Source organism: Urocitellus parryii, chromosome 4, assembly GCF_045843805.1.
Source record: "Urocitellus parryii isolate mUroPar1 chromosome 4, mUroPar1.hap1, whole genome shotgun sequence".
NCBI lineage: Eukaryota > Metazoa > Chordata > Mammalia > Rodentia > Sciuridae > Urocitellus > Urocitellus parryii.
The window spans coordinates 193,624,518-193,647,917 of NC_135534.1; the positions used below are offsets into that span (position 1 = coordinate 193,624,518).

At 40.7% G+C, this 23,400-nt stretch overlaps 1 protein-coding gene across 1 annotated transcript in view; it reads left to right on the forward strand.

Annotated features, from left to right (window-relative positions):
- The window catches only part of Pappa (pappalysin 1), a 236,166-nt gene that overhangs the window by 82,401 nt on the left and 130,365 nt on the right, over positions 1–23,400 (forward strand). The window contains exon 7 of the mRNA XM_026393335.2: positions 1,777–2,275. Within this exon, the coding sequence (XP_026249120.2) occupies positions 1,777–2,275 (499 nt within the window). The remainder of the gene's footprint in view (positions 1–1,776; positions 2,276–23,400) is intronic.

Consider the following 23,400-nt stretch of genomic DNA (forward strand, 5'->3'; position numbering starts at 1 on the left):
ATACTGACTGAGCATCTGTTGTTTGCGATGTATTAAGCAGAGACTCAATGGCATAGAATGAAATAGACCTGTAAAACAGACAGGAATGTTACCCATTCTTCAGGGTTTTGATGACAATCAGCTGAGTTCACTGATCATTAAGGGATGTGCTTCATATACTGTGAAGTTTTGCCCTCAATAATGTTTACTGAATGAACAAGTAATACACATGGGCCCACCATCCACAAAACCTGAGTCAGAAATCCAGTGGGTTGGGGAGTAGACAGGGGAAGAGCTTCAGGTGGGCAGGAAGTTTTATTTGTGCTTCTCATTTAAACTAAAGGTTGCTTCTAGCCAACAGTTGTTGTGAATAATGAATGAACCTAGTCAAGGAGGGTTGGAGGGAATCTTAGATTTATAGCCATCTCTTCTGGTTTTGATGACTTATATCTTCAAAAGTCTGTGCATTCCCCTTGTTCCCTTTTCTCCTCTTCTCCATCTCCACTTGGTGTCTTCTCTCTTCCTCCTTGTCTTGGCAGAGCCAAAGAGGTTGGAGGCATTTACAGCCTTTTCTAGAGTTGCTTTTCTACCCCACGTGGCTTTCTAATACTCATTTGATGTTGATTCCTATACCTGCTGCCTGGACCTTGTGACATTACCAAAAGGTGTTTTCAAACAAAGATCACTTTTTTTTTTCCTTTTTGCTTTAGAAATGTCCGGTGTCCTCACCCCCACAGCCACCAACCACTGACACCGAACATGAAAAGGAGTATGGCTGATAGCACAACCTGAATGTCCCCCATTCTACCCTCACCAGATGCTCTGCAACTAGACTCCCATAAGCAAGTTAGAGCCAGTTGCTGCATTGAGTCCTGGTTACTTTTCTTGGTAGTGCAGGGAAGAGCTCTCTGAGGGTCTAGATGTGATTTCAGCGGAGAAACATTCAGAAGTCATGGCAGGCTGAGGTCAGTTGGGAATGAGGCATCATCTCCCCGGGGAAAGAGTAGAAGAATCCCTCTCTTCCCCCTCCTGGCCCAGCCCTCCCCTTCCTGAATTAGACTGGAAAGAGCTCAGAGAAGCTCAGTGGTATGCAATGACCTCACGTAGGGAAAGGGAGGAAGACAGATAAGGTGGCTCCAGAGCTTTCCAGCTTTTCATGGCTATTTCCTCCCAGATCTCCAGTCCAGGGGGTGGATGCTACCCCTTGCTTACCTCCTCTTTGCTCAGGGTTTTCTGGTGTTTCTTTCAATCCAAACAGGACGTCACAAAGGCTATACTAGCACCTGGATTCTAACTTATTTTAGTGACTCCACATCCAACATGAAAAAGAATGAACTCTAAGGACTTCTGAATGAGGTCAAGCTGGGTTCTAAGGCTGACCTTGACACTTCAAGTTTATGAACTTGGTCCATTCACTCCACATTTCTGAGCCTTAGTTTCCTCACTTTAGAAATGAATCCCTTGCAAAAAAATTAAACATGTCATGGGACATACATGATTTTTTATGCTAAGGAGCAAAGTTGTCAAGTGAAAGATTAGGAAGAGAATCTTGGACATCAACTCCATAGTAAGACACTTATTTGAATGCAGTTTGACCAAATGTCTCACCCACCTGTTTTCCAGGGGGTGGGGAGAAACTGGGTGCTATGTATACAAAAGATTAATCACAACACCAGAATTCTCTCTCATTTTTCTACGTTCTCATCAGACCAGTCTCTTATGGGGTCTGTGGCAAATTCTAATGACCAGAGCAAAGGTCCTGACTGAGGAACTCACTCCCTCCCATCTTCTCCATAGGTCATCCAGATGTGGAACAGCCCTGTAAGTCCAGCGTCCGCACCTGGAGCCCCAATTCAGCTGTCAACCCACACACAGTCCCTCCAGCCTGCCCTGAGCCACAAGGCTGCTACCTCGAGCTGGAATTCCGGTACCCCGTAGTCCCCGAGTCTCTGGCTATCTGGGTGACCTTTGTCTCCACTGACTGGGACTCTAGTGGCGCTGTCAATGACATCAAATTGTTGACTGTCAGTGGAGCCAACATTTCCCTGGGCCCTCAGAATGTTTTCTGTGACATTCCACTGACCATCAGACTCCAGGATGTGGGCGAGGAGGTGTATGGCATCCAGATCTACACACTGGATGAACATCTGGAGATCGATGCTGCCATGTTGACCTCCGTTGCAGACAGCCCACTCTGCCTGGAGTGCAAGCCTCTGCAGTATAAAGTGGTCCGAGACCCTCCTCTCCAGGATGACGTGGCATCTCTCTTACACCTCAATAGAAGATTCAAAGACATGTAAGTACGCCTTCTCCATAGGAAGTTGATCAAGTGGATAGGTGGCGGAGGGGTGTTCAGAGCGTCAGAAAGACCTGGAGTGGAAGGAGAAAGTTCCTCAGGCTCTAATCACTTCTGGAGATTATAGAATCATCTCAACAAGGCAGAATTGATGTAGTGTGTGTGATAAGCAAGGAACCAATAGGCTTACATCTGGTAACACTTCTGATGTTTGACCCTAACCTATGAAACTTAGCCTCCCCATCAGTAAATGAACAAGGTTGGATGTGAATAGCTGTAAGAAACTCACTTCTTACTATGAAGGTAGAAGAACCTAAGTTTGCTAATGATTTCCATTTTCTATGAAGTTGAAGAAGATTCAAGCATTCTGATGGCTTTTTTGGGTGAATGAAAAAGAGATGAAATTATAGCAGATTGGCGTGGGAATTGGGCATACTCCTAAGTATTTTCATATATATTTTGCTGGAAGGTGAATGTTGCATCACAGTCCTTGTTTCTGTCTCATTTCCTGAGATGGAAAACAGGTGTTTGGACCTCTTAAGGGTCTTTGTAGCTCTAGGATCCATGTTTTTTTGTCTTTTTTTTTTGTTGTTGTTTGTTTGTTTGTTTTTGAGGGATGGGGGGGAATGCTCAATGATTTTATGTTAGATAGTGCTTGTCTTTAATTGTCACTTTTAAAACCAGCTCTTCAAAAATATCCAGGATTTAGGCTTTATGTGGAAGGCCACCCTATGATGAAGTTATTAGTGATTTTCCTTGTGTCCCAGACAATGGGCTAAGGTCATTTCATCTTTTACTCATTTCATCCTCTCTACAACCACATTTTTCAAAGGAGAAAACTGGGGCTTAGAGTTGTAAAGTCTTTTGTCTAAGATCATGGTGGTTAGGAAGCAGTGAGATCAAGACAAGCATCTGATCCCCCAACTCCTAAGCCAGTAAACTCAGCTTAAGTTGAATCAGAGATGTGATTCCAACTTCCCCTTTAGTCTGAAAAATGATAAAGCCTTAATCATCTTATGTGGGTAGAATGGTCTAAGCTGTCAATCAACAAACATTTATCAAATACCCACTATGTACATGGGGACTGCTTTGAATACTAGAAAGATCCATAACTCAGGACTCAGACGCTTTGCGTCTAGTCGCAGCTGGTCCACTTACTAATGTCAGATAAATCAGTTAATCTGTTTGAGCCTTAATTTCTCCTATGTGTGATGAAAAACTCCAAGTCCATGGTTTCTGTAAGCCTTTTGTGGCTCTTTATTTGGTTCTAAGATGATATAAGACATAATCTCTGCTCTGTCTACTTGAAAATATTTACTCAGCCAATCATTAATGGAAACCAAGTTCTGGAAGGAAACTTTTAATCTTTTTAAGAGACAGAACCACTTTCAAACACTTTACCAGCACTTCCTTTTACATGCCAGCAATTAATGTGCACATCTCAAGCAAACCCTCACCCATGCATTGAATCCGAGATGAAGAACATCTGGTGAAGGACTCAGAGGGAGCACTTGGTTTGCGTTTGAGAATGTACTTAAAATTTAAAGGATCGTCTTGCCTTGAAAATATTCCATAACCCTGTCTCTTCCATCTCCTCACTTGTCTGGAGTGGTAAAGTTCTATAAATATGCATCCACTTAAAATTTCTTTATAAAACAATGGAGGAAAGAAGTAATAGATGTCTTAAAACCTCAGTTTATACACAGCTTTCATTTTTTGCCTTGATTTATGAGTCTGTGAGAGCTGACATGGGTTGATAAGTGTGGAATGGTAGAAATTAAACAGAAGTAAAAGCACCCTGAGTTCTATTCTTAGCTAAGTCACTTACTTGCTCTACTATCTTAGGTAAGTGGCTTGCCCTTTCTGGTCTTTAAATGCCTCAAGTCTACAAGGAGAAGTGATTCTCACACTCAGTTGCCTAACCCCCAAACTTGGACTCTTTTAAGTTTTTCTGAGTGTCAGCCTCCATCCCTCTTGCCCTCCTCCCAGGTATTGATTTTATCGGAAAGAGTAAGGTGCAACCTTCAGGACTTTTAAAATCTCAACAGGCAATTACAATGTGCAACCAAGTTGCAGATCCCCTGCACTAAAATGGGTTCTCCAAGTCTGGATTCAGACCAGCTGCATCTACATCACTTGGAAACTTCCAAAGGACAGGTTCTGAGGCCACAGTCCAGCCTATGAATCAGAATTTCTGTGGGCAGAATCTCTCCAGGTGATCCCAGTGCTGGTTAATTTTAATAGTGACTGCTCTGAGCAAACCTTGCAGTCCAGTAACCTCCAAATTCTCTTCCACTCTCAAAACTACTCATTTAATTAACAAGTATATATTGAGAACATTCTACGCCCAGAGTCTGTACAGGGAACTGGGAGTCAGAAGGCTGACTCAGGTCCCTTTCCTGAAGGCACTCAACAGGAGTGCTAAGGACCTTGTCCCTTGGTGAAAAACCAACGCCTATGCCATTTTGCTTCCCCAAACCACCAATGTTCAACTCCACACGCTCATGAACCGTTTATGTGCCAAATGCTCCTATATAGACCCTCAAATTTGACAAGCACAAGGCTGAACAGTTTACCTTCTTCTTTTTCTTTCTTGAGTCTCAAGAATTTTATTAGAGACCTGGGCTGGGCTTTCTGACCTTAATGTTCTCTGAATCTCTGAAAATAAAGGAAAACACATCATTTCATTCCAAGTCAACCTTCCACTTCAACTCCTTTATCTCTTGGTAATTTTAGTTCTCAACCCCACCACAAATACCTCTTTGTGTGTGTGCATATATGTGTATGTGTATTTTGGTGCTTTAACATTTTTTCTGTATCACACAAATTGGCTTCTATACAAGTTCTATATAAGGACTGTTTTGGAGAAAAAGAGGAGAGAGGAAAAAAAAAGGCTTTCTTTTTTTTCCCTGACTCAACCCATTACATGATTCCCTTTGACCTTTGTCTTCATTTTTTTCTCTCAACAAAAATATTTATTCTTTCTGTTATCTTCGCTAGAGATAGTTTTCCAAGGTATGACATTGATGAAGGGAGAGCCTTCTGTGCTTACCCCATGGAAGTTTCTGGTAGACTGATTACTTTTGGCCAGGACAAGGAAGAAATGTGGAATGCCTCCATCTCTCTTAAGCCAAAACCCCTCCAGTGAATAAGAACTGACACTATCAAAAGAAAAGGAACTAGTGCCGACTCTTCCACTAACCATACAACACCAAGACCCAGTGCTTCACCTATTTGGGCCTCAGTTTCCACATCTCTCATATAAGGGGAGAATATATGGAGCTCTTTGCTGTGGGTAGACATCAGAGAAAGTGTCTCAGGTGACAGGCAACTCATACTCTTTTTTTGTCATCAAAAGGATTCAACAGGAATTGTACATGAAAATTAGCATCCAAGGGACCCTCACTGGCTCTGGATGCCCTTCTGAAATGTGTAGTGTGTACACAAAAGCAATAATAACGACAACCATTTACAGTGCACTCTGCTGTTAGTGTCTTATAAGTTCTTATGAGGCAGGTAAGAAATTTGAAGGACAAAGTGACTTGTCTAAACTCATGCATTTAGTAATGGCACAGCTAGGTTAAAACCCCAGGACTAATTCCAAATTCCACCCTCCTAATCACTACACAGTACCACCTCCCCCCTGAAGTAATGTGAAGGCAGACTTTTAGAGCTGAGGAATGCTTCTAGTGTGGCCAAAGTTCTAGATAGAGCAGGTAGAAGGCAGGATTAAAAGTGTTAGCTGCCCAGAGTTTGCTGCCATGCCTTACGCTTGGGCTCTAGTCACACAAGTTACACAACCAGGTCTTTATGTCCCTGGCTGTCAGGAAAAGGCAGAGAAGCTTTTGTTTTTTAACATTGCTATCAAAATGCTTTAAGCACTGTGCTACATGGTCTGTGTGGAATCTGCAAATTTCTCCAAAAAGTGAGAGTCTAAACAAAACTAAGTCATAGATAGACAGATGATAGAGAGTAGAGAGAGAGAGAGAGAGAGAGAGAGAATAAGAAAATGAAGTATAAATCAAACCAGAAAGAGTTAATAGCAACTCACTATTATTCATTCGTCTGTCCCATGTCCTGTGTGATGAATTGGCGGCCCAGTAGTGTCAACTTCTCAAGGTGCTCACACTCTATGGGAGAAGGTATCCATAGGAAACAATATCATTGCAGTCACTTACGCTCTAATGGAAGAAACAGAGATGCAGAGTCAGAAGTTGGCTTGGATTTGGGAGGACTGAGGTCTAGACTTAGAACTAGAATCTAAACTCTTTGAGGACTGGGCTTGTTGCCTGTTTGTCTAGATGCATTCCAAGCACCTAGAACAACTTTAAACACAAAGTAGGCACTCAGTATTTTTTTTTAATGGACCTGGAATGCAAAATCAGAAAAGGCAGAGTTTACACAATTATCAAGTGGCAAAACTGGGTCTGCATGTAGAGCTATCAATTGCAAAGGTAGTGCTCTTAATTGTTCATTCTCTGGTTAAACAGATATGCTTGGGTTGCCTATTTTGTTAGTGCCTCTCTATTCTTAGTATCCTCAATTTAGAGTTAGAAATATTTTTAGAAGTCATCTCTCCCAAATGGCTGACTTGTGTATCCTAGTGTATTAACCTATTAATTTCTCTCTCACATTCAGCACTATTAAACCTCCAGAACAATCTCTACCTATTTTACTCTACCTCCTTGTCATTCTCAATGTAATTCCTAGAGAAAATGAATACACGTGAGGAAATAATATAGCCACAGGATCTGTATAGACATTCTTATCACTCATTAAGTCCAAATTTCTAAATCAGATCCAAATTTCTTCTTCTGGATTCTAAATGTTCAGGGCCATCATAAATTAAGAAAAAAATGAGTTTATTCTTCAGTTTATTTGCTCAGAAAATATTTGTTGCTTCCTACCTGAACTTGGCTACCTCCTAGCCACTAGAGATACAGTGATGAATCAAGCTCCTTGCTGTCATTGATTTTTTTATTTTTATTTTGGGGGAGGGTACCAGGGATTGAACTCATGGGCACTCGGTCACTGAGCTACATCCCCAGCCCTATTTTGTATTTTGGAGACAGGATCTCACGGAGTTGCTTAGCATCTCAACATTGCTGAGATTGGCTTTGAACTCATGAACCCCCTGTCTCAGCCACCTGAGCCACTGGGATCGCAGGCGGGTGCCACCATGCCCGGTTCATTGATTCTTACAATAAAGCTGGGGCAGACACAAATAAAACGTGATTGCATAACATCCCATTTGGTCAGATTTGCTATGCGATGCCATGTTAAGCCTCAAAGGATTTGAAACATTTATCCTAACTCAGGGTCAGTGGAAGGCAAGGTGGCTCATGCATGCTGTTTCTCTGGCTCTTGGGATAAGTCACTTCATTCTCTTTTTTAAGTCCTCCCCCCACCTTTTTTTTTTTTTTTGCTAGCTCTTTCTGCTTACTATCCAGTCTTCCATTTTTTGTTCTTGAGTGTGTTCATTTGCTTGTTCATCCATCAAATAGTGAAACTCCAATGTAACCCTGCTCAGTAATACTTGTTTCATTTAAGCCTATCAATGAGATATAGGCATGCTAGGCATGCAGCTCTAATTGATGCAGACATCATCCTTGACTTCAGGAGCATGGTTTAAAAGTGGGGAAAGGGGATGTAGAGAGAGTATCAGGTGAAGATACTGAAGCATGAAAACTACTATTGTGTAAGAGCACAAGGGGGCTGGGAGAAAACACAGAGAGGGTGCATAACCCAGCCTGAGTGGGTAAGGTTGGCTTCCTGGAGGGAGTGACGTCTATAACAACCTGAAGGACGTGTAACAGTGGATCATTGAAGAGATTTACCAAAATGCAGGTGGCTGGAACCAAGTGGGTGCTCAGTAAACGTTGATAAGTAAATGAATGGATGGATGGATGAGTGAATAAATTACAGTACACAGAAGTGCATGCTCCATCTCAGATCAAATGCAGAGCTTTGAGGTGGAAACGGTGTAATTTGGCTTATGCATCCACTTCAGTTCCTACACGTACTTCTTTTTTAGCTACCTAATGATATTCCATAAAACAAATCTGCTCCAAATTATTTAGCCAAACTCCTAATGATGGGCACTGAGGTTATTTCACATATCCTTTTTTCTATTATGAATAGAAATAAATAATATTTTGTTCCTTTTCTATTCTCTTTCCAGCACAAATGCTGCTTTTTGAGTATTCTTGTACATGCCTCCCCTTGAGTACATGCATGCAAGCATTTCTCTAGTATTGGCACTGAGGCAGAATTGCTGGGCCATAAGCCATGGGTCTTTTTCAACTTAGTGGACACAACCTGTGACGTTCTAAGGGTAAACTAGCTTACCCTCCACTAGCTGTCTGCAGCAAGATCTGCTTACTTCTTGGCACATTAGTACTTTATCTTTGACCCTTTGTTGGATAAAATGGGCTTCTCATTGCCATTCTTGTTAGGTACTGCTTGCTGTTTTTTGGTTTGAACCCAAGGACACTTAACTACTGAGCCATATCCACAGCCCTTTTTATTTTGAGTCAGGGTCTTGCTAAATTGCTTAGAGCCTTGTTAAGTTGCTGAGGCTGGCTTTGAACTTGCCATCCTCCTGCCTCAGCCTCCCGAGCCACTGGGATTATAGGGGTGTGCCACCATGCCCAGCTTGTTAGATACTCTTCAGTGAGAATCTTTTCAAGTATTTCCACGGCATCCACATTTCCTCTTCTGTGATTTGTCTGTTAATATCCTTAAGATAGTCTTTAATCTCTTCAGTTCCCCATTTTCCTCTCTCTTACATAGGGATTTTAATGTTGGCTCTCCTGCATGTCCATCAATGTAATTAGGATCTGGAGTAGAAAAGGCAATCAAGAGGGAACTAGTGTTTATGAAGAGGTTACTCTGAGTCTCAATTTATGCATTGATATATTTGTTAAATGCTACTTTACTGCATTCCCTGTTCTTGGAACCAGGTTGTGTTCTGAAGATAAAATAGGTAATAAAAACCAACCTGGATTCTGCCTAAACATAGTCATTGTGTTAACCACCCTCACATGTTCAAGTGTCAGTTGTAGCATCACCAACTAGTAGTCCTAAAATCATGACTACTAATAACTATCATATATTTTATTTAAGCCTATCAATGAGATATAGGCATTAGCATGCTTGATTATTCAATGGGGAAACTGAGACTCAAGGAGATAAAGTGTTCATTTAAAGTCCCAAAGGTACTACACACTAGAACCAAGTTTTACATCTCCTTTGTCTGACCTCCTCACCAAAAGGTGTGTCTGGCAAACTAACATGGGTGTTATGGTGATGACTGGTATAGATCAAGGTGCTAACGTGATAAATGGAGAAAACGAATGTTAAAACTAGTTTTTCTTGTTTCCAAAAGCAATAGAATAAACACAAATAAAAGAGGACAGAACAAATTTTTTCCATTTGTTTTTTTTGAGCATTTAAGCAGATGAGGAGGAGGAGGAGGCCTAAGGAAGTTTGGACGATGTCAGACCAACGTGGTTTCCAGGAACACATTGCAGAAATGTGCAATCCGGGCTGGCCCCCTTCCTGAGCAAGGCCTTCTCCCATGCCTGCCCCACGTGGTTGTACCTGCATTCGGAGGTGCTGGTGGGAAGTGTCAGTAGGGAGAGCTGTTCCTCCAAGCCCAGGATGAATACCACTGTTCCCAGCTCAGACCAGCATAGTGAGCAAGATCTCAGTCTATTTTTGGAAGCCTGGCATCACCTACCCCTGACTCCCTCACATCAGTCTTAGGCCAAGTACCTTTTAGAATGAAATACAGGTTCTGGGAATAGTAGGATAAGCAAAGGGGTTTGGCAAAATCAATGGATCCCCAGGGTCAGTAACAGACATGGAAGTGCTGACGGTCTTCAGGTACTTTATGATTTCAAGAGACCCCCATTGTATGCTAACACCCCACCAAAATCGCTCCTCTCAATTTCTATGGATCTGTCCGATGCACTACCAGACTTGAAAGCGGCTGTGTCATTACAGTTTCTCTTCTACAGTTAGGGGAAACTGAGGCCCAGGGAAGTTAAGTGATAGTCACGTGGCTCCCTTGATAAACACGCTCCTTTGCTTCATCATTCATTCTTGCTCATTTGAGAAGGGATGACTACTGCATGTCAGTCTCTGTGCTGACCCTGGGATTCTGAACCCTGAGTTCTCGCAGGAGAGAGAAGCTGAACAAAAGCACACATAAACATGGTAATAACCAACTGAGGAATTCTATCATGAGGAGTAGATAGAATATAATCCCTGCCCCCTTAAATGAAAGTAGAGTGGAAGATGAGTTAGAGGGATAACCAGGGGCCATAGTATGAAGGGGTTGATAGTGTGTGGTAAGGAGATTGGATTTATTCATTTCAAAATAGAAGCACTATGCCCATCATATCTCTTCTTTTATAATATCACTCTGAATGCTTGGTCATATATAGGTGACTCTATGACCAGTGTGATTCTGCAATCTGTACAATTAGAAAAATGAGAAATTATACCCCAATGATTCAAATGTATGAATTGCCAAGATCGTTGTAATATCATGGGTAGCTAATAAAAAAAATTTAATTTAATTTAAAAAAAGAAAAAAAAGAAAGGACAGAGAGAGAAAGTATGAGAGTTCCAGTCAAGGTTAGTCCTAAAGCCCAAACCAGAAATTGTAGTGACTTGTTCAGAGAAGTGAGTGAGTTGGAGGTCCATTATCAAGGTAGAACCAATAGGACTTGATGGTACATTGGATGCAAGGGGCTTAAGTAAAAAGGATTATTCAGTGACTCAAGTTTCTGGTTGAGTATCTGGAATGAGAGAATATTATTTCCAGAAGTAGAGGGAGAAATAGATTTTAATTTAGCATTTAGACAGGGACTGGGCTAGATTAACAGTTCAGTCTTAGATGTATATTGTTTGAATGCCCAAGAGACTTCTAAGGAGTTGCTAAGGGGGCAGTTGAATACACAGGGCTGGGCCTGCTCAGGACCAGTGCTGATACCACAGAGACCATTTCTGCTCGCAGTGTGCTAAGCTGCTTCCCTGAGGTACTCGGATTCTTTCCCATAACCATAAAGTTGCCATTCCACCCACCATCATCTGTGCCACATCTCCAGCAAATTGTTAAAGACAGAATAATCTGCTGCCTTCGGATGCCATCCATATCCTTTTGAGACTGGGACTGATTTTTATGAAATTAAATAAGGAAATAAATCAACAAACAAATAAGTAGGTAAATAATGAAAGCAGTACTTTGTATGGAAAATTGTGGTGATTACCCTAACTTTTCCTGGTGTAGCATGATTTTAAAAGGGTTTTGAGAAGGGTTTTCAAATGCATATTTGAATGAATTACCCAAAATGCATTAAACCATTCTAAGTGTAATGATACCCCAATGAACCCAGGAAATAGATGCTTTCCCCATTTCTTAGACTCTGTGCAAAGAAACTGTGTAGCTGGTCCACACACACTTTGCTTATAAAATGATAGATTTGATGACTCTCAATTACAAATCCTTTATGTTATTATTCGAGTACAATACAACACATGATACAATTGTCTCTGTAATGTACTGGCTATGTATTAGACACTGTGTTAAGCACTTTTAAATATTCTATCTCATTTAACCTTTTCAAAAAAATCTTTTTGAGTATTATTAGCTCTACTTTCCAGCTAGAGAAATCAATATTTAAAGACTTTCAGAAACTTCTTCCAGGAAGTTAGAAGTGGGATTCTTTACTGAGATCTTCTAGCTTATGCCTTGTCAATAAACATACATGAATCAACTTGAGTCAACAGAAACTATCAAGCAGAATTAATGGTCAGAATTGAGATAGGTCCTCCTCAGGATAAGGAACTGGACAAATAAGTCAAGGTTTTTTTTTTTTTAAAGTAACATTACCCATTGGAGAGAAAATTCTTATTATTATTATCATGGGGAGGTGTATGATGAGTGTCCTCCAATAGATTACACCATATTACCAGAGCAAAGATGCCTATACCTGTGATCAGAAAAACAGGGCGATTCTGGTAATGTTGAGATATTTCTACGGATGGCTGTGGACCAGTAGTTTGACGGAATATGAGCAGAAGTGAAGAGGAAGGGATGGCCCAGAGATTGCCAGAAGGCTTTATGTGCATTTGACATTTGAAAAAGCAACACTGTTTTCTTGTCCCGCGTCACAGGTCACAGGACTGGCATTCCAGAGGAAGCTCCTTTGGAATGCTTGCGTAGCGAAATCAGGTTGCAATTGTGCCCTGGTGTCAACTGCTTCTTTGTTGTTATCCGTTCACCCTGGGAGTAGGCAGGGTAGACAGGGCTTGGTTGTGCTGCTCCAATTCCTGATTTTTAAGAAAATAAATAAATGAAGAAGAAAGAGAAGAAAAATAACAGCTGTCAGAGCAATTACAGATATGAGAAGAATGGAGGAATTTACCTCATACTGGGCACTGGCAAAAAGAGCGGACAAAATGCATTCTGTCTGTGCTTAGAGACACTGAGAATCAAGAGGGCAGGTCTTGGTGGGTTGATGTTGTGTCTTTTGAAATGAGAACCTCAAGCATCACTCTAGAGATGTTGAACTTGGAGTCAAGGGATCTGACTCACAGATCAGTATGCAACTGCCTTGTGGTGTGACCCTGTCCAGGAGTCTTCAACTGCTGATCCTAAGCTCCTTCCCCTGGACAGAGTCGGTATGATTCCTAAACAGAGAGTCTCACAAAGGGTGGCAGGAAAAAGGAATGAGATAATAGATTTGCGAGAACATGATTCAGTCTAGGAACTTTAAGGATTTAAATGGCTCTTCCTATTTGGTTTTCATGAGGCTTGTTCTTGGCCAGCATCATGCCAGAGAGTATGTGTGAGAGCCAAACCCTGGCATGCACAGACACACATATGAATCAGTTTCCCATAAACTATGCAGAGTTGCTATGCTTCAATGTTCAATGCTGGATTAGAAGAGAGGAAGGAAAAGATTAACTGCATTGTAATCTGTGTAGCTGAATGAGAGAAAAAATAGGGAGGTGGGGAGAACACCATGTCCTAGCCCTCAATCAGGAGACTTGGGTTCCAAACTGATATCCTGAAATGCCGTGTCCCTGGGCAATTGTCTCCTCATCTGTGGACTTGTGCCACCCTTCTAGAAGTGAAAGGATAGGCTGATGAATTTCTAATCTTGTTTAGACCACCCTTGAGCAAACACCTGCACTGAGTGCATCGAATTTGTTAAGGGTGAAGGCAGAAGGTGACTGTCAGTGAGTCTGGGCTCTGAGCTTAGGGATTGGGACAGTGGTTAACTCTCAGGCTGCCTTCTAGAGCTGCCTCCTCACTTGGAACTTTAAAAGCTCTCCCTTTGAGGTGACTTCAGAATGTTTTGGTGCATTTTCCCTAAATGGTATTTCACCTGACAATGGGATGCTAGAGCTGGGAGATATACAGTATTTGCTTCATTACCCTCTGCCTTCAGTTTCTCAAGGAAGGACAGACACAGGGCAGATGGTCAATACGTGTAATAGTGCATGCATGTGCAAGGAGCAAGTGAGTAAACTCATAGCACATCAGGAAGCGGTAAGAGACCCTTAATACAGGTGCATTTGCTGCATCAATGGTCTTTCTCTGAACTTCTAAGGTGGATTAGTTACTAGAAGATCAAAGAACAAATGAGAATGGTTCCTTCCCCTCTTAGCTTAGCAACTTTGTTCTCTCTCTCTCTCTCTCTCTCTCTCTTGTACTGGGGATTGAACTCAGGACACTCAGACACTGAGCCACATCCCCAGCCCTGTTTTGTATTTTATTTAGAGACAGGGTCTCACTGAGCTGCTAAGCACCTCACCATTGCTGAGGCTGGCGTTGAACTTAGGATTCTCCTGTCTCAGCCTCCTGAGCTGCTGGGATTACAGGCCTGTGCCACCATGTCTAGCAGCAACTTTGTTTTCTCATTCTCAGAGTGAACACATGGACCACAAAGTGTAATTCAGTCTTTCATTCATTTAGTAGGCATTTATTTAGCTCTGCCTTTGCCATGGGCCCTGTATGTAGCAATGGAGATGAAGGAGGCAATGAGGGACAGTACCAGCTCTCTGGGAACTGAGTCCAGTCAATGTGAAAAACATCCAGGGAAACAGAGTGAGCATTGTTATGTCAAGGGAAGTCATGGACTAGGAGCTCCTTGCTCTGCTTAAAGGGTCAGTGAAAACCCCCTGGAAGAAGTGGCATCTGAGTGAATGTCAGAAAGGGATGGGAGACTGGCTGCTCATAGTGGCTTAGGAGTGACGCTTGAATGAGTTTGAGCAGAGACCAGAGAGGTTGAGAGGGGGCAGGTAACACCACTCCTAGAATGCCAAGCTAAAGGGTGTGGACTTCATCCTAAGGGTAGTGGGGACCGTTGAGTGTCTTCAGATGAGTTCCTGATGAGATTTGTTTTTGGATTGGCCATGTGTGGATAATCTGGGTAGAGGGAGGGATGGAGGCAGACAGCCTGAATGATAAGGGAGGAAAACAAGGTTGCAAAACTCAAGTGGGAGATGGTGGGTGATCCCAGGGTTGTCAAAGTGGGACTAGAAAGGATTGGATGGGGCAGAGCAGTATTAATGGGACGGAAGCCCAGATGACCAATCAGAAGAAGGAGGCAGGTGAGTGGATCATGGAAGATGCCCACATTACTGACATCACCGAAACAGAGTAAGTGCAGAGATAGAAGCATGTTTGGGTTGGGTTGAGAGGAGGGAGAGTTTAGAAGAGACTTCCAGTTGCTGGCCCGTGAATTAGATGCAGACATACACTCTGAACCCTAACCTTTATTGTGTAGAAATGCAGGAGCAATTGAGGTATGCATATGCATCTTTGGGAACATGTGTGTGTATGCATATGACACACATGAGTGCCTGTGTGTGTGCATGTGGATGTGAGTGTTCTGGGGATAGGCAGGCAGGACCCAGGAGACCATCAGTTTTCATCATCTACTGATTCTGAAGAGGTAGTCCAATATTCTGGAAGTCCCTCAGGGGGTCATGGGGTTAATCTTCCGAAGCACTAATACCTATAACGTTACAAAGCATGGGCTTTGTTTTCTACCCAGGATTAATCATTCACTCATGGATTTTAATACAAGCCAGACACCACCTCTCTGTGCCTCATGCACAACAATGCCAGTTACCCTTCCATCCTAATTTCTGCTCTCACAGTGTTGTCAAAGTGAGTAGGTTTGGTTGTTATTTTTTGTTTGTTTCCTTACCACCTTCAATCTTTCATGAACTGGAAAGTTTAGTAACTTCTACCCAAGGACTTTTTTTCAGATATGCCAGGGAAGCTGCACTTGCCCATTAACTTGTGCCATGACCTGGGGCTATTTGCTCCTCTCCTCTCCTCCCTTCTGGTCTTTCAAATCCATCCCACAGTAGGGAAATTGGAGTAAGTGATCTCCAAACTCATCCTGCTCTGTTTTCTGCATTGTTGTTCTGGATCCTTCTTGAGCTAAGCTCTCTGTGTACAAATTCAGCCTCCAGAATTTTGAGGCCAAGAGAATTAATTCTAAGATGCTGCAGCCTGCGTCTGTCCAGGAATTAGACTCCAGACTCTCAGACCTAGAAGGAGCATTGAGATCATCCAGGCCAGCCCTAACACTTTAAAAATAGGAGAATCAAGCCCAGAGGGAAAGGCTACTTCTTCAGAGTCAGTCATTTCGTGGCAAAACAGAGAATTGAACCCAGGGCTTCTGACTCCCAATCCAGGTGTTCTTTGTCTCACAAAACAGAATCCTGGAAGCTGGCCAGACCTTGGTACTCAAATTTAAGCTCAGCTCTCTCTGATCGTGGGGACGTCTCCTTCAGTTGCTGGGAGTGAAATCATAGAGAATTGACACAGGAACAACATGGCAGCTGGCACGGGTGAAGGGGTGGTCTAGGAAATGAGAGAACACACTTGGCCAAGCTCAGAGTCCATGTGACCCTCGCAGAACCCTGGTCTCAAAACAAAACTCAACCTTTTTTGGTTCAAGTTCTCCCTCTCATCAGAAATGTAACTTCCTGCATCTAAGAAGCGGGGCTTACAAAAGGGGCTCAGAAGACTTCGTGGACATCAAATAGCTCTTACAAAACCGTGTTTTGATGAGTTAAGTGTAAATGAATCAGAAACATAAGGATCACATTTTCCCCCAGTGCACATGGGTTTCAAAATTGAGGGGAAACGTAGTTTGCTAACTGCACGCGGGCTTTCACCGAACCCAAAGCATTCAAGGGGTGGGTGGGGGCAGAGAAGAAAGAGAAACCCAGCCCCCAAATGGTTTTAGATGTGGTGCCAAATTTGAAAATGCTGTTGGGCTTGCCCTCTGCCAGTAATAAAATTGCTGGCCACCCAGAGAGGCCACAGGGAGGAGAAAGGAGATTGCTTTCCCCCACGGGCCCCTGGTCCTCAACAACTGTGTTCAGTTAGTGCCGCTCAATCACAGCTGTCACTGGGTCCCTGTGTTCGGCTCGCTGGCCCCAACTTGGCCTCGATTTTCACACTGTGCAGCCTGCCTGTTTACCTCCAACTGTATCTGATGTTTTGGCTTCCAGAGTCCTTGGCGACTGGTCAGCTTGTCACAAGCCCCTACTCTGTAATCAGGTGACCCGCCCATCACCGGCAGAATGTTTGGGGAAGCTGTCACACATCTCCTTTGGTTGCATTCAGGAAAAACAAGAGTTTCTAGTAGATGTTTTCCTCTCTCCCTTGGTTAATGCTATCCAGGTGTGGAGTTTTCCCCAAACTGGTAAATGTCTTCCCTTCCAATCTCAGCCTGACACAAATAACCAGTACAGCTGTTACCTTATCCCAGGATTTGAAACTCTGGGTCTTTTATAATTTCCACATTGTCCCTCCATTCTTTCCCTTATGTTTTATTTCATTGCACCAAGAAAGTAGAAAATCATTTCAATTGGTGGTAAAAGATGATTAAAACAAAATAACAAAGGCCTTGGCTGCAAACGGTTAGTTTTATTAAATTTGCTACTGGGTTTTAAATTGGTACCAGGGTAAATCTTTGGACAATTATATCAAAGGCTGCTGGAATTAATCAGTTGCATGTATATATATATTTGCTCTGTTCTGAGCCTTCTACAGAGTAAGGCAACATTGCTAAGACACACACACACACACACACACACACACACACACAAGTGTTTTTCCATTACCTGTGTGAGAGGGATGCACCCTGGTCCCATTGGGGAAGAAGCCAGAAGCCCAGTGGATTCTCAGATCCTTGTCATCTGATTCATCATTTGTTGATTCCAAACCATGGCTGGAGCTCACGATGGTCACCAGGAGGAATAAGATGATGGATATTTCAGAACTAAAGGCCATTTTCCCAAACAAAGGTTCTTTCTTAACAATGGGACTTCAGTGTGGCAGCTTTGCATTAATAAGGGGACATCTGCAGTGGGAAGACTTCAGTCTAGTGAGTGCCCGAGTCCAGAAGGAAGGAAGACGGCACAAAGACTAAATGTTGGTGCAGTATCTACTGTTAGTATGTCTAAGCTCTGACCTCCGTAGCTAAAATAAGGAGGAGGCTCAGAAATCACTGCATTCAGTTCCCTGCTCTTGTTTCAGTAGCTCTCTGCCTCTGGGTGACTCAAGCCCCACATCTGCCTCTGAGGCTCCCTCCAACCATTTCCTGTACACTCTCACCTGACTGTTGTAACAAAACTTGACCACTTTCTCTGTCTTATCCTAAAGTTTGGTCTAAATGAACTGTCCTTTATCTAAAAGGTTTGCCTGTGTCCTGTCTTGTGCTATTCCTACTGCTCAGAACACCCTATTCATCGCTGATGTCTTCTGACATGTTTCCCCGTGGTGTGTACCTTCACAAATGATGAAATCATTCATAGATACTGTTGAAAGCCTGCTGTGGATCAGGCACTGTGCAAGGAACAGAGATTTAGCAAGGCAAGGATAATGCATTCTCTGTCTTTAACATACACCATTGTAGACAGGTATTCAATCTCTGATGGTCAAAAATGTTCTTAGTTTTAAAATGAAGTATGGGATACTAAGAATACACGTACAAGAAAACCAACCTAATTTGAGTGTAAAAAACAAAATGTCTTCACAAATCTTTCGCATCCTTCCAAGCTACCTCTTTCTCTGTGTTAGGGATTTTCAAATTTTGTACTTCAACCTTATTGTTCTTGGCTTATCCTCCTTTTTGCCCTTCAGCTATTTCAGATCAAGGATAGTATATTCATCTTTGGAATTTTCACTTTACCTAAACTCCATGTTCTTTTTAATTGAATAAGTAAGGTGAGATCCAGAGAAGAAAACGGATTCATCCAAAGTCATACACACACACACTCACACACACACACACACACTCACACACACACACACACACACACTCACACACACACACACTCACACACACACACACACTCACACACACACACACACACACACAAATGGGAAAGCCAATGTCATTTTTCTTGACCTGTGGTCCAGAGTCATTGCATCAGACTGCTTTTCAACATATTGTTTCCCAAGACAATATTCTTTGTTCCAAATTCTTAACAACCATCCACCCCACCACCATCAGTAAAACGGAAGACCATGGTGCCTCCTAGTCTGAAACAAAATGGAATCCTTAAGGATTCTAGGTGATACTCATAGGAAGTTGGAATCTAAGAATATAAGACTATCGCTATAAGAAAAAAACTGAGCATATGTAATCTAATTATATGACTATTAAGACAGAAATTCTTTCTCTAAGATGAATCACAGCTCTAATGCCATTCAGTGAAAAAAAGACATGTATTTTAAGTTTCAGTTATTCCATGTAAATAAAATAGAATATGAAAACTTCTATTAGCATGGCAAAATTTGTTAGGTAAATTTATTTCTGCATTATCCATCCCATGGGGAACATGCCATCCCTTGGGGTCTCTCTGCATCAGTACTGCCTAAACCAGCTATCTATGCTGCTACCAAAGTGGTCTTCCAAATCAAATATAATTATGTCAGTTCCCCGGAAGACAGCTCTCTCCTCTTTCTCTTGACTGGACTTCTGACCTTTCTCTACTCAAGCTAGATCTCAAACTCTCCCTATCACTAGGGTGACACACCTCTATATTCCTACAGTCCCCTCCACTTTGGGGGCTTTTCAAAGCCATCAATTTTAATACCTTCTCTACAAACCTCAGAACATCCTGAAGACAGGACCATATTTTATTCATCTTTGTATCCCAGAAGCCTAAAATAACCTGAGATGACTTAGTGAATGCAATTTGGGTGGACAAGTAGATGAAACATGAAAGGATATAAATATATTTATTCAGAATTTGAAAAAATGAACAAAGTCATAAACATAATGAGATATCATAAGACTAACTAGCTGGATTTACTTCTCATATACTGTTTTCATGATCATTAAGGATGAGGTGATTTAACAAATGTGTGATCTTATACAAAACTGTGTGTGTGTGTGCTAAAACTATTTTCCTCTACTTTTATACATAAAAAATGAATTGTACTTTAGTCTGGATTGCAGCTCTTTTAAAGACTAGGACCATGAAGGGGAACTTAACTTATCTTCAAATAGTTTTAAAGTTCTGTATTCCATTGGATATTAATGCATGACTTATTAATGTGTACTCATCCAAGAAGTCAGCCTAATGTCATGGGAAAGCCAAACGTTCTAGAATCCAACAACATCACTTAAATCCTGCTTTTAAATTATTTCTCTAACCTTGGGCAGATCACTGACCTGCAGTGAGCCTCAACTGAAAAATGGAATTTTTAAAAATTTACCTTTCAGGTTAATTTTAGAAATAATATGTGAAAATTTGGTAACCTATGTAGTTACAAAATATTCCCAATACAAGCATTTATCTGAACATTATAGGAAAAAATATAACAGATATAACTAGAATCCTTTAAAATGTATAACTATAATCAGAAAAACAGAAAGAAATGATTTCCAAGGGTGAAATAGGCAAGAAATCCAATGGAGTCAAGAACTGAATGGGTAAGCCTTGAATCTAAAGTCTTATTGGTGTAGTTTGGATAAGGGAAAGCCATTAGTTTTAGGAATTGAGTAACCTGGATATTCTTGCTTATTCCAGAGAGGGAGAGTTGACTCTGTAACTCTGCAAGGTGCTAAATTGAAACTAAGGAGTTCAGAACAAGGCTAGGACCCCTAAAGGCCTATGTGCTTAGTGAGAGGGTGAACTAGGGGAAAATATATGTCTACCCATGTGCTTAGCTATCTACCTTAACAGCATGACAGTTAAAACTTTCCTGGACTGTGATCTGAGTATATAATTACTGTTGTATACCTCACATATATACGGATTGAATCAATACTGCTCACTGTGGTCTGGAAATGCTTGAGCTAAGGAATAAGCTGGAAAAATAATGGTTTTTGGTTCGTGATGTTCCAAGGATACCCAGAAATAAATATAAAGCTACTTTGAGGGTGGCATAACCTTGACCCAGAAAGCACATGATTCCCACAGATTAAAACCCACTGAACATAAGTTCACATGCCAAAATTAAAAATACAAAAATGTAATATCAGATCTTTCTTTTTAAAATCAAATTTGACTTTGATAACAAGTATCCATATTATTTTTAGAAAAAAAGAAAGAAAACTATAAAGTACAAGCTAATGATTAGATTTTTTAAAAAAGAAGGGGAAAATAGTAGAAATAAATCCAGTAAATCCAAATGAAGGCAAGAAAGGAGAAAAAGAACAAATAAACAAGAAAAGAGAATGATGAATGGAAAGCACAAACAAAATTAGAGAAACAAATCTAACATAGCAATCATTATGCTGCTAAGATAAAAATCAAATGTTTGAAGATGGAGACTCAAATAAGATTTAACTAAAGTTTTGCTGAAAAGTTAAAGGTAAAGGCATGGAAAGTAGTTGCCAGGTACTTTTTATTGATATATGATAGCGGAATGCATTGCAATTCATGTTACACACATAGAGCACATTTTTTTTTCATATCTCTGGTTGTATATAAAGTATATTCACACCAATTCGTGTCTTCATACATGTACTTTGGATAATGATGTTCATCACGTTCCACCATCATTTCTAACCCCCGCCCCCTCCCTTCCACCCTATGTAGAGTCTGTCTATTTCTCCCCTGCTCCCTCTCCCTACCCACTATGAATCAGCCTCCTTATATCAGAGAAAACATTCAGCATTTGTTTTTTGGGGATTGGCTAACTTCACTTAGCATTATCTTCTCCAACACCATCCATTAACCTACAAATGCCATGATTTTATTCTCTTTTATTGCTGAGTAATATTCCATTGTGTGTATATGCCATACTTTTTAAAATCCATTCATCTACTGAAGGGCATCTAAGTTGGTTCCACAGTTTATCTATTGTGAATTGTGCTGCTATAAACATTGATGTGGCTGTGTCCCTGTAGCATGCTGTCTTTAAGTCTTTGGGGTATAGAACTGATGAGAGGGATAGCTGGATCAAATGGTGATTCTATTCCCAGTTTTCCAAGGAATCTCCATACTGTTTTCCACATTGGCTGCACCAGTTTGCAGTCCCACCAGCAATGTATGAGTGTATCTTTTCCCCCACATCCTCAAATAAATGAAAAACATAAAGCTTTTCAGTAAATGAAACTTACAACCAAAAATAAAAACTCTTATTATTATCAAACAGAATTCAGCAATATATGAAAACTTAGACATTTACACACACACACAGACTCCCATGCTCGCGCGCGCACACACACACACACACAAACATACTGATCTTAAGCTGAATTACCTCAGGATGACTGAGGATTTTACTATTAGGTAGTCTCCTAACATAATTTGCAATTTTAGCATATTAAATGATTTTCAAAACAATATTTTTTTCTGGAAGCAGAGTTTAAAAAAATCCTCTTGAAAAAAATTAAATCCCTTCATGGTGAAAAAAAAAAAATGCCAAGGATTGAAAATGAAGAAACTATCTTTATTCCTCATCTGAGGAGACTACACAGAGAAATTAATAAGAATCAACAAATTATCAGAACTAATAAGGACTTGTAAAATATACATTTGCATAGACAAATTATTTTTACCATCTCTAGACAATGCAGACATACACAGTGTGTTTATAGATGATAGATGGATAGATAGAAGCCACCATTTGTTATAGAACTTTCATCTGTAAAATGTTTTGAGTTAGGGATGCTTTCCTTATAAAAAAAATCATCACAATTTTTATGAAGAAAGCTTTAAAACTTTCCTGAAATCATAAAAGAATATCTAAAATAAATTAGAAGATAAACTATGTGCATAAATGGAAGCACAAAATATTGTAAAAATATCCTTTCTACTCAAATACATTTATATATTCACTGAACTTGAAATAAACTAGGCTGGGTGGTGCACCCCTGTTATCCCAGTGATTCGTGAGACTGAGGCAGAATCGCAAGTTCAAGACCAGCCTCAGCAACTTAGTGAGACCCTGTCTTAAAATGAACAGTAAAAATTCTGAAAGCCTGGTGGTACAGTGCTCCTGAGTTCAATCCCCAGAACACCTGGGGGACTAGAAGACTGAATCAAAATTCCACAGGCATTTTTTAAAATGAAATATAAAAGCACATGAAAAAGCAAAGGACTGTTTCATAGAGAAGGAAAGAGAAAAAAAATAGACTAATAAAACAAAATAACCAATAAGCAAACGGACACAAGTACTGAAATTATATATGGCAAAGATGTTATTACAATTCAATAATAAGGTGACTAATTATTATCCCAAAAAGATTAAGTAATGCTGGGTAAATAGTACTTCGTCCATATTTGAGCACAGGGGACAATCCTTACTTCAAATCACTTTTAAAATAATATTGTGATTGATTAAACCAATACTTGTAAAAAAAACTTAAATTTCTTTAGGGAAATTTAAGTAAATAAATTTCTTTAGTACTAAAAGGATATAGAACAGATTTGCATTATGAGTAAAGAAATATTTATCCCACAGCACAAGACACGGACAAATCATGAAAGAAACAACTAAAAATTTCTGTTTAACAAAGTTAAAAAACAGGAGTAACAGACTCAGAAATGGTATTTACAAAGCCATTAATTATAAATAATTAGGATCCAGTACATGTAAATAATGACATATTAATACA